This window comes from Heterodontus francisci, chromosome 35 (assembly GCF_036365525.1).
Source record: "Heterodontus francisci isolate sHetFra1 chromosome 35, sHetFra1.hap1, whole genome shotgun sequence".
Lineage (NCBI taxonomy): Eukaryota > Metazoa > Chordata > Chondrichthyes > Heterodontiformes > Heterodontidae > Heterodontus > Heterodontus francisci.
The window spans coordinates 32,980,904-32,997,554 of NC_090405.1; the positions used below are offsets into that span (position 1 = coordinate 32,980,904).

The following is a 16,651-nucleotide window of genomic DNA, read 5'->3' on the forward strand; positions in this document are numbered from 1 at the left end:
CAGGGGATAAGAGGAGGCAACAGGTTACAAATTGTAAAGGGGGAAAAATAAACAGACCCTGCAGAAATCTTAAAGCCCCTCAAATCAGACTGACCAACTATTGTACTGTCGAGCTGTAGTGTACTTCCATGCATGTATGACATCTAATTGTACTGTATATCAGGTTTTAATTAGTTCAGCATGTAAACGAAAGCATTAAGACATTCAGATATCTGAATTATCCACTTATCCGAATGGAGTATTTCCCTAAACCTATTAAACAAGCAATGCCTGGCTGCATAACCATTAACACCTTGACATTCAGAAATAGCCATACCTTGTTTAACTTTGCCACCAAACTGATCGTCCAGCAGCGAGTTCACAATCAGTTTATAAATCATGGCCTGTGCACGTTCTAGATCCGACAGTCCCAATGCTCTCTTAATTGGTGAGCGCATGACGGCACGTTTCACCATGTGACGCATCAGAAACTGGAGTGCAGCTCTCATTTCTACATCATCCTGAATAACCGGTGACCCAGCACAGTCTGAATTGTGGCCATTCTCAGTTAAAACCTTCGGGATCAGCAACAGTTCTGCATACTTGCTACAGCTAAGCAGAGCACTAAGTGTCTTCATAGCACCAAGATACAGGTAAGACAACTGAACTGCTCGGATTTCCGACTGAACTAAGTCATGATTTCTAAGCACATGCTCATGCAGCTTTCGTTTTCCTTCTAGATGGTGTTGCGAATCTAAACTGAGATGCACAGAATCCATAGTGCAAGTTGAAATGTCATTTTCTGATCGAGAAATGGAAGCTCCTCCTTGCATAAAGCCTTTTGTTTCCTCAGATGACTGCGTTATCACCCGCTGATCAATGGTTTCTTTAGCGAGGTCTGCCTCAGGTTTCTGCTCCATCTCGGCTTTATCTTCAGATTCATGCCTATGCTTTTTCTCATGCCTTCTTGTACTCTGTTTGACTCCATCTTCGTGAATGCCGGTAAGGTAGGTGAGGTCTAGCAGCAGAGAAGCGGTTAACCCACGGAATCGCGAAACGTCAAAAGGCAATGGGTCACAAGGCTCCAAGTTGTACAGTGGTGTGTCACTGGGTGACCAAGAAGTAGGGAAGCTTTAATCAGATTCAGAACGACACAGGAAAAAGCAAGTGAGGGATAGAAAGAAGGAATGTTCACAAGACTATGTTACAGAAGAATAAATATATATGGATGCAGAAAGACATGAAGTTTATGAATTAGCAGACTAGCATCGAAATAAAAAAGGGCAAAATTCATTTGTTAAAGATAGAAGAGACAAAGATAAATGAGCACCTACCTTCAGACAGTTTTATAATCTTAAACTCAATCATCTTTAAAACAAATACACATTTATGGCACAGGCAAGCAAGACTTTCAAAGGCCCATTAATCTCAACTTTTGATAGTAGCCTAGCTAACAGTGAATTTACAATTATATCCAAAAAAAAGCAATTACAAGAACACAATTAAAATTATCAAATGTTAATTCACAATCCACATCCACACCAAATTAAATTAGAAATGTGAATGATCCTTGTAAAAATCTACTCCACTTCAATAATTTTTAAAAGTCAACTACATAATAGAAATACCCAGATGCAAATGTTAGTAGCTTCTGTTCCTCAGAGCCTGAGACATCTGGACTTCGAAGAACTGCAGGAATTAAATTAACCTATCTACCTCCCAAAGCTGTTTTATTTTACAACTTTGTGTTTTTCTAATGAGCTAGACTTCCCATTTTTGCATGTCAAATGAGCTATCAAATTCACGATTTGAAATGAAAGGATGTCTACTCCATATTGTTCAATAGCTGTATGATGGTTTTGTTAACAGGTGGTCTAGCAACATATGAAAAGCAAATCACTATTAGTGACAATATTGAAACATAAAGGCCCGGGATTTGCTGTGCTAATGACGACCAAACTGTTCTGGTTCGCCATCATGACACAACTGAAACTGACAGCAACTTCTGGAGTCTGCACACGTGTTGAATAATACGGAACTCCAGAGAATGTGCTGGTGAGGCACCCCATCCCCGGACTCAAATCAATGGAAATCAATGAACTGGCAAAAACTTCCACCCTTCCATTTAGACTCACAGTAAAACCCTTGTTGAAAGGAGTGTAACAGGGTTGTTAACAGTGTACTAAGTTAATAATTATTGCTAAACACCCTCACTGGCTCTGTAAAGCCAATTTTATATTTGTGGAATGTCAAATTTCTCCATTATGATTAAAAAAGAATTCCACATATTGTTAAAGTTTGTTATCTTTATTTTAGTTTCTATCTTAACCATTTTCATCGCTATCTGAAATTTTAAATTAAAAGGCAGAGGGATCCAGGGCTTTTAACTCCCTAGTTTCCTGTCTGGGAGAATACTTCAATGCGACTGGCTTCTTACCCTATTTCCGACATCACTGCTGCCGCATGCCTGGAGATCACCTTCACTTATGCCAGATTTAAACTGCCGTCAGGAAAGGAGAAAACCACGCTACAGAGATCACTAAATCTTTGTGGGAAGCTTTCTTGGAGATCAGCAGTAAGAGCCATTGTTTTGCCGCTGACTGCAAAATCCAGGCCATTATTTTAATTTGTACAGAAAATGCAATAAGTATCATGTTTTTGTCCAAGTTTAAAAAGAACAAGTTCACAGCTCTATGTGGCCATTTAAAAACAGATATTTCTGGAAAAGAATTGGAAGTACAGCTTGAAAAAAAAAATCAGCCACAGAGCTAAGTGACTCACAAATGACATCATAAATTTACATATTGTGAATATGTATACAAAATATATATTTTTGTATACTTTGAGTTATATTGTACTATGGAACTAATTCACTGTTCCCACATTAGCTACTGGAGCGACACACTTGAAGGATCATAAACAGTGGCGATGATTCCCTAACCTGCACTTGCTTTGAATGTGGCCCCCTACTGTGAGTGCATAATCTATGAATATGATATATATAAAATATACATACACACACACTAAAATGTATCTGTATGCATAATCCATATTAAAATATTAAAAGTATAAACTTTCCTGCAACATGCTGTTGTTAACACCTCCATTTTTATAAAGCAGCATCTCCTCTGAATCACTGTGGACATTAAAGATCTAATATCTATACATGCACAACAGACAGAAAGTGGCATAGACATGCAGGATAAATACTAGTAACCAACCAATGTCAGTTCCATTAAAGACTTGCATTATACCTACCTTATAGTTATTTCTGCATCGTCCCACTGCACCTTTGCTGAAGTGCTCCCTTCTTTGACTACACCTAAAAGAGTAGCATGTCTCCCTGTCTGCTTATGAATACACCTCCCTCCAACTCGAAGACCTGTGTCCACACCACCGATTACTGCTAGCACAGGCCACACCTCAGTGCACAGGGTCCTCAGCTGGATTTCCGTGAGCTCTGCCAAACCATGCTTGCTGTGCTTGCCTTTTTCCTCCTCCTTACTCTCTTCCTTCATTTCGTGTTCCTCTCTGCTTTGCACAGAGCGACTCTTCTTCAATTTCTGGCTAACTTCTTTAATGCAAGATTTGACTATCTGCAAACGATCCATCATATTTTTGTTTATACAGTGGGTCCACTTGTCCGTACGATGCAGAATACGGATGAGTTGGATAGTGGCCTCTGCCAGCACAGTAGCTACAGGGCTACAGATAGGATCACCGGGCAGTAAATCCCTGGGTGTGCCCCGCATCTGCATTTCACAGATTTTTACCTAGAAGCAAAAATAGTTAACAGAATCAAATAAAATAAACAACTTATATTTATAAATCCCCTTTAACGTAATAAAACGTCCCAAGGCGTTTTACAGGAGCATTAAAAAACAAAGTATGAAACCGAGCCACAAAAGGAGATATTAGGTCAGATGACTAAAAACTTGACCAAAGAGGTAGCTTTTAAGGAGTGTCCTAAAGGAGGAAAGCAAGGTCGAGAGGAGTAGAGGTGTAGGGAGGGTACTCCAGAGCTTGGGGCCTAGGTAACTGAAGGCATGGCCAACAACAGTGGAGTGATTAAAACCAGGGATGCACAAGAGGCTCGAATTAGAGGAGCACAGATATAGGGGAGGGTTATGGGGCTGGAGGCGATTAGAGATAAGGGGGAAGTAAGGCCACGAAGGGATTTGAAAACCAGAATGAGAATTTTAAAACCAAGACGTTACTTAATTGGGAGCCAATGTAGGCCAGCGAGCACAGGGGTAATAAGGGAACTGGACTTGATCCAAGTAAATAGAAAGATAGCAATCAATATTTTTCTTTTATTGAAATTTTATATTTCTGATGGAACCCTTCCAATAGTTTCTCTAATTTTAATTAATCTCACAAAATAGATAACAAGTGCCAGTGAGAGTTTATCATATTCACATAAAGACAGTCATGACATTAAACCTCAGGCAATGTACTTTACTATATGCAGATTTTTCATTTCTTGAGCATACCCTACAGCTCATTGGGTGAAATTCCCTATTCATAAACAGAAATGACAAATCCAGCAGAACCTACCAATGAACAAGTTGCAAAACAGAGAGAAAACCTTTGAAAGAAAAATTTCTCGAGTTTTGTTTTGTCTGCAGATTGATAACGCAATATTGCAAGGAAGAGGCCTCAGATTTTCAGCTGCTGCAATAGACCTACTGCTGTTCGATGCTCCAGGACATCCTCCCCACAGAGAAAGTCAATTGTGCCTGGCAGGAAGTGAAATTCCCTTCCACCTCCACAGCTGATAGTTCCTTGAAAATGTCACCACTGAGCATTACTCACCCCACCATTTGACAACAGTGAATGTGCCAGAAATTAACCGCACCAGATGCTGTAGCAGTGGATACGGCAGAACCTGGAGAAAGGGCCCTCTCAGCCAGGCACAAGGAGGTATGGTCCACCTCAATTCCAAAAACACACAGTAGTCGGCCACCCCGCTTACTCTTTCTCCCAAGAACTAGAACAGTTTTTAGCAGACACGTACTAAATGGCTGCTGGGTGCACAGAGAGGAGACTTCACCTGAGTGAAACATAGTCTGCGTGAGACATAGTCGGAGTGTGAAGGTGGAAATTTGGTTCACGTGGGAATTTGATGCAAGAGAGGAAAAAGGTGACGTGATGTTCCAGCAAAGAAGGTAAGCGATTGGTTGGTGAACATTTAATCTTTTTTCTCTTAGTCTAAGAGAAGGAATTTGAATTGGAGATAGCATAACATTAATTGGAATAACAGACCCACCGGCCGTCCATGTCTCCGTTATAAAGACGTCTGCAAACGCGACATGAAATCGTGTGACATTGATCACAAGTCGTGGGAGTCAGTTGCCAGCATTCGCCAGAGCTGGCGGGCAGCCATAAAGACAGGGCTAAATTGTGGCGAGTCGAAGAGACTTAGTAGTTGGCAGGAAAAAAGACAGAGGCGCAAGGGGAGAGCCAACTGTGCAACAGCCCCAACAAACAAATTTCTCTGCAGCACCTGTGGAAGAGCCTGTCACTCCAGAATTGGCCTTTATAGCCACTCCAGGCGCTGCTTCACAAACCACTGACCATCTCCAGGCGCGTATCCATTGTCTCTCAAGATAAGGAGGCCCAAAAGAAATTGGAATAACAAGAATCTTCTGAGACTTGGGTAATTTATTAGTAAGGTTTTATTATGAATAATGTTTACCAGCAGTAGTAAAGCTCGTTAGGAGTGGGGCTTAGTAATAGTGGTGTTTATTAATTATAAATTAATCAAATAGTTAATTAAAACAATAAAGATGGAAGGGCAGGTGATGTATTGCAGCTGTAGCATGTGGGAGCTGGTGGACACCAGTGTGATCCATGGCAACCACGTCTGCATTAAGTATCTGCGGCTCAGTGTGGATGAGCTGGACGGCGAGCTACAGACACTGCGATGCATCAGGGAGGGGGAAGATTACCTGGACACTTTGTTCCAGAAGGCAGTCACACCCCCTTAGAATAGCATCTTCTGATTTGGTCAGTGACAGGAGAGTGATTGCGTGAGGAAGGTAAAGGGATCCAGAAGGAAGAAGTAGAGGAGTCTCAGCCTCCGTAATTGTCCAACAGGTTTGAAGTTCTTTCAGCTTGTATGGATGAGTGAGGGCTGCAGGGTAGATGAGCAAACTGACCATGGCACCGTGGTACAAGAAGCCATTCAAGTGGGGGGAGTAAATAGGAATGTAGTGGTAGTAAGGGACAGTATAGTCAGGTGGATAGTCACAGTTCTCTGCAGCCAAAAGTGAGAGTCCAGAAGGCTGTGTTGCCTGCCCGGTGCCAGGGCTCAGGACATCTGTTCAGGGCTGAAGTGGAATTTGCAGTGGGAGGTGGAGGATCCAGTTGTCGTGGTCTACATGGGTACCAGCAACATAGATAGGACTAGGAGAGGTTCTGCATAGAAAGTATAAGCAGCCAGGGGCTAAATTAAAAAGCAGAATCTCAGAAATAATCTCTGGACTATTACCTAACCCATGAGCAAATTGGAGTAGAGTAAATAAGATTAGAGAGTTAAATGCATGGCTCAAAGAGTGGTTTGGGAGAAATGGGTTTTTATTCATGGGGCACTGGCACCAGTATTGGGGAAAGTGGGAGCTGTACTGTTGGGACAGTCTTCACCTGAACTATGCTAGGACCAGTGTTCTAGCGAGTCATATAACTAGGATGGTAGAGAAGACTTTAAATTAAATAGAGGGGGCGAGGGATCAAGTGAGGGAAGATGTGATAATGTAGAGAGGAGAAGGCAAGAGAGCAAGGTAGCAATAAGGGAATTGATAACCGGAGTGCGGCAGGAAGGGAAGATTGGAGGGAAGCAAAACTGGTAACAGAAGTAGAAAAGTAGTAAGCGAAATTGAAGACAGACGAAGCAAAGGCAAGCATCAATTAGGATCAGAATATGGAATAATGTTAAAGAGACAAAGTTAAGGGCACTATATCTGAATACATGCAGCATTCACAACAAGATATATGATTTAAAAGCACAAATAGAGGCAAATGGGTATGATTTAACTGCCATTATAGAGACATGGTTATAGGGTGACCAAGACTGCGAACTGAATATTCAAGGATATTCGTCATTTAGGAACGATAGGAGAAAAGGAGGTGAGGTAGCGCTCTTAATAACGGATGAGATCATTAGTGAGATAGGATCTTAGATCGAAGGATTAAGATGTGGAATCAATTTAGGTGGAGCGAACAAACAGCAAAGGGCAGCAAACATTGGTGGGAGTTGTTTATAGGCCACCAAATAGTGATAATGTTCGGCATGGTATAAATCAGGAAATTAGAGATGTATATAACATCGATGATACAGTAATAATGGGTGACCTCAATTTACATATAGACTGGGTAAACGTATCAGCACTAATGCTGTGGAGGATGAATTCCTAGAGCTTGTGCGAGATGGGTGTCTGGAACAGTACGTTGAAGAACCAACTAGGGATCGGACTATTTTAGATTTAGTATTACTTAATGAGAAAAGGCTAATTAATAACCTGGGTGTAAAGGAGCCTTTGGAAATAGCGACCATAATATGATAGAATTTTACATGAAGTTTGAAAATGATACTGTCCATTCTAAAACCAGGGTTTAAATCTGAACAGAGGGAAACTAGGAAGGTGAGAGGGGCAAGTTGGTTTTGTGGATTGAGAAAATACACTAAAATATTTGATGAATACAGGCAATGGCTAATATTTGAAGAAGTATTACATGGTCTACAACTAGTATACATTCCTCTAAGACATAAAAACCCATCAGGAAAGATGAATCAACCGTGGCTAACAGAAAAAGTTAAAGATTGCATTAGATCAAAGGAAGTGGCTTATTAGGTTGTCAGAAAAAGTGGCAAGTCCAAGGATTGGAAGCAATTTTGAATCCAGCAAAGGACGACTAAGAAACTGATAAAGAAAGGGAAAAGAGAATATGAATGCAAGCTAGCGAGAAACAAAGCCAGACTATAAAAGCTTCTTTAGGTATGTGAAAAGGACAGATTAGCAAGGACGAATGTGGTCCTTTACAGACAGAAACAGGAGAATTTATAATGGAGAATAGGGAAATGGCAGAGAAGCTAAACAATTACTTTGGGTCTGTCTTCACGGAGGAAGATACAGAAAATCTCCCTGAAATAGTAGGGAACCAAGAGATTTGTGAAAATGAGGAACTGAAAGAAATCAGTATTAATAAAGAGGTAGTACACAAAAAAATTAACTGGATTGAGGGGTGATAAATCTCCTGGACCAGACGAGCTACATCCCAGAGTGTTGAAGGAGGTGGCTATAGAAACAGTGGATGCATTGGTAGTTACTTTTCAAATTTCTATAGATTCTGGAAAGGTGCCTGCTGACTGGAAGGTAGCAAATGTAATCCCACCATTTAAGAAAGGAGGGAGTGAGAAAACAGGGAAATCCAGACCTATCAGTTTGATGTCAGTAGTAGGGAAAATGTTAGAATCTATTATAGAGGATGTGATAACTAGACACTTGGAAAATTATATGATTGGGCAGAGCCAACATGGATTTGTGAAAGGGAAATCATGTTTGACAAATCTAGTTTTTTGAGGATGTTACTTGTAGCATAGATAAAGGAGAACCAGTGGATGTGGTGTATTTGGATTTTCAGAAAGCTTTTGATAAGGTCCTACACAGGAGGTTAGTAAACAAAATTAGAGGTCATGGGATTGGGTGGTAATATACTGGTATGGATTGAGAATTGGTTAATGGACAGAATAAATGGAATAAATGGAGTGGGAATAAATGGGTCAATCTCAGGGTGGCAAGCTGTTACTAGTGGGGTACTTCAAAGATCTGTGCTGGGGCCACAGCTGTTCATAATCTATATAAATAATTTGTATGTGGGGACCAAATGTAAATTTTCCAAATTTGCTGATGACACAAAACTAGGTGGGAATCTAAGTTGTGAAAAGGATGCTAGGAGACTTCAAGGAGATTTGGACAGGCTAAGTGAATGGGCAAGAACATGGCAGATGGAATATAATGTGAATACGTGTGAAGTGATCCACTTTGGTAAAAAAAAAACAGAAAGTCAGAATATTTCTTAAATGGAGAGAAGTTGTGAAGTGTTGATGTCCAAAAGAGACCAGAGTGTCCTTGTTCATGGGTCACTAAAAGCTAGTATGCAGGTGCAGCAAGCAATTAGGAAGTCAAATGGTATGTTGGCCTTTATCACAAGGGGTTTGGAGTACAGGAGTAAACAAGTCTTGCTGCAATTATATACAGCCTTGGAGAGACTGTACCTGGAGTTTTGGTCTCATCTAAGGAAGGATATACTTACCATAGAGCAAGTGCAAGTTAATGTTTCAGCAAGGTCATCGACCTCGATGTTAACTCTGTTTCTCTCTTCACAGATGCTGCCTGACCAGCTGAGTATTTCCAGCATTTTCTGTTTTTATGCCCCAGAGCTGCTTTGTTTTGTGCTGAACTGGATGCAGCGACCAACAGACAATCAGCAGTAACTTCAAATGTAACTTGCCTGGATTCATTAATACTGACTGCCAGGACATCCCTGATTTTCACTGTTATAGCACAGACGGCTGGGCCTTCAGCTGTCTAGGCCTCCCTAAACCTCTCTGCCACCCTTCCTCTCCTTTAAGTTGTTCTTTATAACTTAACTTTTTCACCAAGCTTTTAATCACCTGTCTTAATATCTCATGTGGCTCAGTGTCAAATTTTATCTGATAACTCTCCTGTGAAGTTCCTTGGGTCGTTTTACCACGTTAAAGGCAATATTCAACTGCAAGCTGTTGTAGATAACACCAGCCCCAATTTTAACCCACTCGGTGGGAACAGGGAGGGTTCTGTCGGCCAACCATTTCATGTCCTGCTCGATTTTACGTTGCATTGATCTAAAGCTGCCCCGTCACACCAGTCAGGTTAAAATCAGGACTTTTTTTTTTGTAAGCCAGGTCTTCCTTACAGCTGGCCTTAGCAAATCCAGCAAGTCTATTTTGGGACTGCTAGCAGCCGGACAAGACCTGCGTGTCAGCAGCCTGTGGCACTAGCACCCTATTATAAAAGCAACTTGAAATATGACACTCTGCTTCATGGTCTAACGCTATCATTCTAAAAGCCATCTTATCCTCTGATTGCTGTGAGCAATCCCACAGGAAATCTGCTAGTGCATGAAAAAAAGTCTTTACCTTTTCACCAGGGTTGCTGCTATAGAACATTACACAAGGGTATAATTCAGTTGCATCCACATCCTCAAAAGCTAGTTTGGGCTCCTAGAAGGAAAAAATGACAAGACATTTAGAATATTAGAATATTAGAATACCAACTAAAAGGATATATCTTAATGTACTCAATATCTATGAAAGCAGAAAAATTTGATTGCTTGGAAAAAAAAAAGTCATCTCCAGTAGAGCTACACGTTAAATAGTAGCAAATGCCCTAAACATAGGGACAGATTTACCGAGGCATTAAATCAGCAGAAAAATTGTCAGTAGTTTGAAAATTGATTTAATTTTTTTTTTTAACTTCGGCATTAAATATGCAGGTATTTCCAGGGAGCCGCAGACGCATTAAGTGCAATCAGAGAATCGTGTCCTCATTGCTGTTGCCCTTTCTCTAACCAGCATCCCCTGAAAGTCCAGTGCTCTGCTCTTTGTTTACACTCTAATTGTCATCTCTACAATTCTTTATATTTTAAAAATATTGCACTTTTAAATAAATTTTGCTTTCTATCAATTGATCATTCATTCCGTAGCCAGCTGTAAGAAAACCCAAGACAAAATTACTCAGAACAGACAAATAATCAAACGCTCATTGTCGCAATGCTCCTCTTTCAACATAAACACCTCTTAACTGCTCTACTACCCACATACATTGCTTAAAATCAGACTTTCATTCTGCAAGAGGCATGAAGGAAATCACTATTTCTGGACGTTTAAATTGAGCTTCTTTAGTGTAACAGGAGCTCCTTAGTTTGCTGAATGAATAGCTGGAGAAAGTGGAATCCAAGAAATAGAACCAATCTGGTCAATAATTTGGAATTCAAAACTTGCAACTGGTGATTTACTTTTTTAATTACAACAGCTTAAGATCTGCATAACTCAGCACCTTATTTTTGTAAGATAAAAGGTACATTCCCCTTTGCAAATGTCTGGATATTGGAGAATTTCTACACTAAATTGCTTTTACTGGTTTAATTTCATTGTGGGGTTTACATGCACTAAGAGCATTTAGATTGGTTTACCTCGCCATTTTTCCCAAATGAGATGGTCCTGGCCTCCATATCCAACACACATGTTATGTAGTCTCCTTGAGTATAGCTGAAGAGAGTGAGTGTCTGTTCCCCATTGTGGTACAGATTACCACTGTAAGCCCTGTACAGCCACATGTCTGAGGTAGTCCGATGGTTGAAATCATGCACAGGCCAGCGAGATACTCCCACACAGGTACCTTCATTACCTCGATTTTCTTTTACTACATAGAACTAGAAAACAAAGTTTAAAAGTACTTGTATGATACTCTTGAAATATATCAAACAAAAAGATACTTTATTAAACTGGATCAAGTTTAAGTGGAGATCAGAATTCAAAGCTATCTGCTCTTAATTAAAATGTATTACATATTCTGTATTTAATTATGGATATACCTTCCATTGATAACATCCAGAAGCAATTCCAGTTGATGCTAAACCATAGCCCTTTCCACCGCTACCATGTGTCAAAACTTGCCCATTCTCCACCAAACAACACTGGGTTTTCTCAGGATCAAAGGACACCTCCTGGATAGGAAGATTTTCATCCTCTTCTTCTACTTCTCCCTGCTTCTATTGGAGTTGCAATAAGAAATAATCACCATGAAATACAACTGTATATTATACATCAATCTCTAACAACAGAATTTCACAACATCCAATTTTTTTTAAAAAATGCAATAGATTCACATTATTCAAGCCATACCAACATGTAGGATGGACAGAGAGGCAAGGGTTAAATTCTTTAAAATGGGCATTGACCCTAACTCACCCTGAATATGCCTTTCATGTTTGGGATCAAATAAATAAACTGCTTGAAAGGTGGATTGGTTATTATGTTTAAATGAGGCTGCTTGGCTCAGATTTTATCAATTTGGATTGAATGCCAGTGAACCAAGCTTCCCAGGCAACGAAAGGAAGGCGAGAACAATCTCCCTTTCTTCTCCCCTCCCCTCAAACCCCACCGCACTGCAGTCTCCCTTGCTTCTCCTCCATGTCCCCCCACCAGTCTCCCTTGTTTCTCCCTCCATGCCCCAGAGAAGTTTCCCTTGCTTCTCCCTCTTCGCCCCCTCTGCAGTCTCCCTTGCTTCTCCCCCTGCAGTCTCCCTTGCTTCCATACCCCTGCCATGAACAGAGCCCACCCCACAATTACCCCCTATCTTTTCGATTTTCTTGCTTATCCTGCCAGACAGCCTTCATTCTGGCTGACTGTTGGGCAGCAAATGGAGTAAAAAAAAAATGTGTAAAGAGGTCCTGTTAAATTTGGCAGGACCTTTGCCTTTCCTGTATATCTGGGTTTCCTAGGCAGTGATAGTTGTCCCTGCTCCTTCCCCTCCTCCCTCTAAATGTTGGGGCTCTGGTATCCAACTCTTGGAAAGTTGATGTTGAAGCTTTTAACTAGAGATATTAAATTATATAAAATGTAAATTTTGGATTGGCATCCAAGTGGATTGTGAAATGCTTAAACCTAGTTCAATATTACTTACTCATGTTAATATAAATTAACATATATGGAGGTCCCTGATTTACTTCTGCATCATCTTCTGCTCCCTTTATTTTGCTACATTATTTCTCCCCCCCACTCTGCCACCTGACCTCATCAGTTTCCCCTAAATTCCAGACTATTTGCTGACTACTCAGGTTTCAATAAATGCTGCCAATTCACAAGCTAACACTTTGGTGCAGTATTGCATTCTACGAGATATCACCCTTCTTTAATGCTTTTTTATACCTAGCCTTCAGATGGTGTGTATGAGCGATAGAAGTTCAACATCCTTTCCTCCCAATCTCTCAAATTTAGAATTTCAGGTATGTACCACACAGGTCATTCATTCAGCCATTTGCACCTATGCCCACTCAGAGCTACCCATTAGCCCCATTCCCTGGTCCTTCCCCCACATATACTCCTAATTTTCCTGGAGACAGTTTTCATTTTTGAAATTCAGTCTTATTTCTGCCATCCGTTTGATTTGAAAATACACCAATTAATTTGACAGCCTAGAAGGAAAGCACCACTATATTTTATATTCATGAAAACAATATGCAGGTCATAGTACCTGTAATTTCATCTCTTGCTCTTTCTCCTTTACTTGAATCACATGCTTTGCCTGAGCAATTGGTGCCTCCCACATGCAATCAGAGATGAGCAGGAAAAGGTGTTCCACAACCTAGAAACACAAAAGTAGGTGATAAACAGGGCATGTGTACATGGCAAACAGTAGCTGAAATTTAGCTAATGTAGCATACTGAATAGGTCTTTAATTTAAAAGCTGAGTGAATTGGTGCATCAGCAACATTGACAGATTTTTAAATCAATCAATCAGGTACAGGCAGATTTATAATCTCGGTACTAGAAATCTTGTAATATGTGGAATAGGGGCACATAGTGCAATTTTTGTTACGGCTATAAGCAGAATTCCTAAAAGATTCTTCTTTACCTGTATCATTTGATCATCTTCTACACTTGACTCGCAGGCAGGCAGGACTGCTTCCAGAACATGAAGGGCAAGCAGCCTCGTTCTCAGGTTCCCAACCAGTGGCACACCTGCCCAACAAAATACAACACTGCCATCAGATATCCCTGCAGAGAATTATGATTGACTCGTGTGGAAAACACAATACTTTTATATGTGGAGACTCATAGAATCATTAAATCGTAAAGCATAGAAGGTGGCCATTCAGCCCATCATCTTTGCCAGTTCTTTGAAACAGCTTTACAATTAGTACACTTCCCCACTCTTTATCCATAGACGTGCAATTTTTCCCTTTCCAAGCATATACAGAAATTCCCTTCAGATAGTTATTGTATCTGCTTCCACCACCTTTCAAGCAGTGCATGCCACATCATTAAACTCGCTGTGGGGGAAAAAACATCATCTCCCCCTTGTTTATCTGCCATAGTCTAATGATGCACCTGCCACTGGATACATTTTTTCCTTAATAAAAAAACTCCATCAAAGCCCTTCATGATTTTGAATACCTTGATTAAATCTCCCCTTAAACTCTAAAGGCTCCAGTTTCTCCAATCTCCCAACATAACTAGTAACATTCTGATAAATCTTCTCTGCACTCTAAGTCCTTGACATCTTCCTGAAGTGCGGTGCCGAGAATTGGACAATACTCTGGCTGAGGCCTAACCAATCATTTTTAAAGGCTTGGTGCAACTTTCTTCCTTTATACTCCATGCCTCTATTTCTAAAGCCAAGGATCTCATGGAACAATACAACTGAATGGTGGGTTATTGTTCAGGTGGCGAACAATATTTTCTTTATATTGACTATCAGGATATAACTGAAACGATTCTTTGAGAGGGCATAAATAAGAGAAATTTCTTTTTTTGAAAAAAAGTCAGCACCTTGTGTTAGAGGCGCTGACAATGAAAACATTTAAAATTTAGGAAGAATGGCTTCTAGTTTGTGGCCATCACTATTCTCCTGAAATGGACCATTAGGTACATATTGCATCAATGTATAACCTGTATGTGGTTTTACGTAATGCCTGAAAAATTACTAGCTTACATAGTAGGGTTTTTAAACCATTATTCAAATATAGACACCAGCCACAGACTGAAGAGTTTTACACCCAGGCTGATAAAGGAAAACACACTCATTACAAAAGATGATGCAATGCTAATGTCTCAAGCAAATAAAATAACTTTTAGGCACAGGAAAAGGATTTAAACGCTGTTAGAGATACCTTCAATATATTAAAAGCAGCACATCAATGTTCCTACATGTCACACTCCAGATATGTCGTTGAAACGTGAAGAATCTTCAAATGCTTTTGTGCTGCAATCTGAAACTAATGTTCTAATCCGCAAAGCCCCCTGACCAAACAACAATTAACCTCAATAATCTCAGACTGTGTTTATTTTGTAATAATTAGACTTTCTAGGCAAACTTCATGGTGGAATAGTACTATGAGTATTACATTGTACAACATTCCTGTAATTATAGAATAGTGTATCATCCAATTTACCGTTTCTTAAAAGGCTGCGTTTGCTAACACCACCACTAGGTGGCGGTGCAATGGCACAGGCGCAAATGCAGCCTGTGCCACGAAAACGTCAGTCTGCGACGTCAGGCAGCTGCCAGGATTAACGATGGCACTGCTCAAATAATCACACGATGGCAACCTAAACACATGGCAGCACACAATGGCCGGAGGGGAGGGAAGGAGCGAGCGAGCGGGCCGGGGAGGGGAAGGAGCGAGCGAGCGGGCCGGGGAGGGGAAGGAGCGAGCAGGCAGGCGGGTGAGCCAGCGGTCAGGGGTATGGCAAGCGTGCGGTGAGCGAGGGGTGGGGGGAAGGAGGAGAGCGCACCCGCCACCAGCAAGGTCTTCAGCTGCGCTCTCCCCGCACCCGCTCTCTTACCTGCTCTCCAGACCTCCTCTCCCCGCACCCCTGCTCTCGCCGGCCCAGATCCCCCCACCATCTTCCCGCATTGCGATGTCATCATCTGCGCATGCGCCAACCAGTCCTGGCACTGCGGAACGCAGCGCATGTGTGCAGGTTGGCGCAGTCGGATGACGTAAGCTGCCGGCTGCGTTGTCAGTAATCACTTTGTTCTTAAAAGCTGGTTGTCTGGCATACATTTGCCAGATGCATTTTGTTATGGATGAAAAATAATTTTTTTTTAAACTGATCTGATTAAAATATGGAAGCAATTTATGAGCCTCCATTTGATATTCTTCTTCTTTGGCCTCCTGGTCTCGGGAGACAATGGGTAAGCACCTGGAGGTGGTTAGTGGTTTGTGGAGCAGCGCCTGGAGTGGCTATAAAGGCCAATACGAGAGTGACAGACTCTTCCACAGGTGCTGCAGATAAAATTGATTGTCAGGGCTGTTTCGCAGTTGATATAGCAGCTACAATTACCTGCATTCCTATACAGAATACTAGAGTAGCCCAGACTATCTGCTAACCCTCCCAACCACACTATCAGACCACAGACTGCCCATGTACAATGCCATGGGTGATCTGCTCATTTGTTTGATTATAAAGGATTAATTAAATTCTTCAGAAGTTTTGAAACAGGAGTTATATACCGGAAAAATATTTCTGAGCAGCAATATTAAGGAGCACTTCAGTCCATTTAGGCGAGGCCATTTTTGACTGAATAGCCTTTGAGGAAACAACTCTCCGCAGGAAAACAAGAAAATCCCCCAGCTGCAGCTCTGCTGTGTGTTGCTTTCGAAGAATAGCTGAAAAACAAAAACGGCACGAAAAGATTTCAGTTAAATTACACACTGCCAAGAAATTGCTGAAAGTCCTAGTAATGGAATCAAAGAAATATTTGAAATGGGGAAAGGGCACAGAAATGGGATTTCAGTAAATAACTTCACTGAAAAATTATTGCCTAGCAATGAAGCACCAAATGACTTCCTTCTGTGCTTCTAGTCTATAATTTTATGAATTAAAATTAATATTCCCCAA

The 16,651-nt window shown here is 41.0% G+C and overlaps 1 protein-coding gene across 10 annotated transcripts in view; it reads right to left on the reverse strand.

Annotated features, from left to right (window-relative positions):
* herc1 (HECT and RLD domain containing E3 ubiquitin protein ligase family member 1) overlaps nt 1-16,651 on the reverse strand; it is a 295,507-nt gene that overhangs the window by 102,575 nt on the left and 176,281 nt on the right. For 9 of the 10 annotated variants that reach the window (XM_068015273.1, XM_068015277.1, XM_068015276.1 and 6 more), the window contains 8 exons: nt 16,264-16,419; nt 13,659-13,765; nt 13,278-13,388; nt 11,617-11,793; nt 11,215-11,454; nt 10,160-10,243; nt 3,238-3,752; nt 317-1,110 (listed from right to left, as the gene is read on the reverse strand). In XM_068015273.1, coding sequence (XP_067871374.1) covers nt 317-1,110; nt 3,238-3,752; nt 10,160-10,243; nt 11,215-11,454; nt 11,617-11,793; nt 13,278-13,388; nt 13,659-13,765; nt 16,264-16,419 — 2,184 coding nt within the window. The remainder of the gene's footprint in view (nt 1-316; nt 1,111-3,237; nt 3,753-10,159; nt 10,244-11,214; nt 11,455-11,616; nt 11,794-13,277; nt 13,389-13,658; nt 13,766-16,263; nt 16,420-16,651) is intronic. The other variant, XM_068015274.1, reaches the window with a different exon arrangement.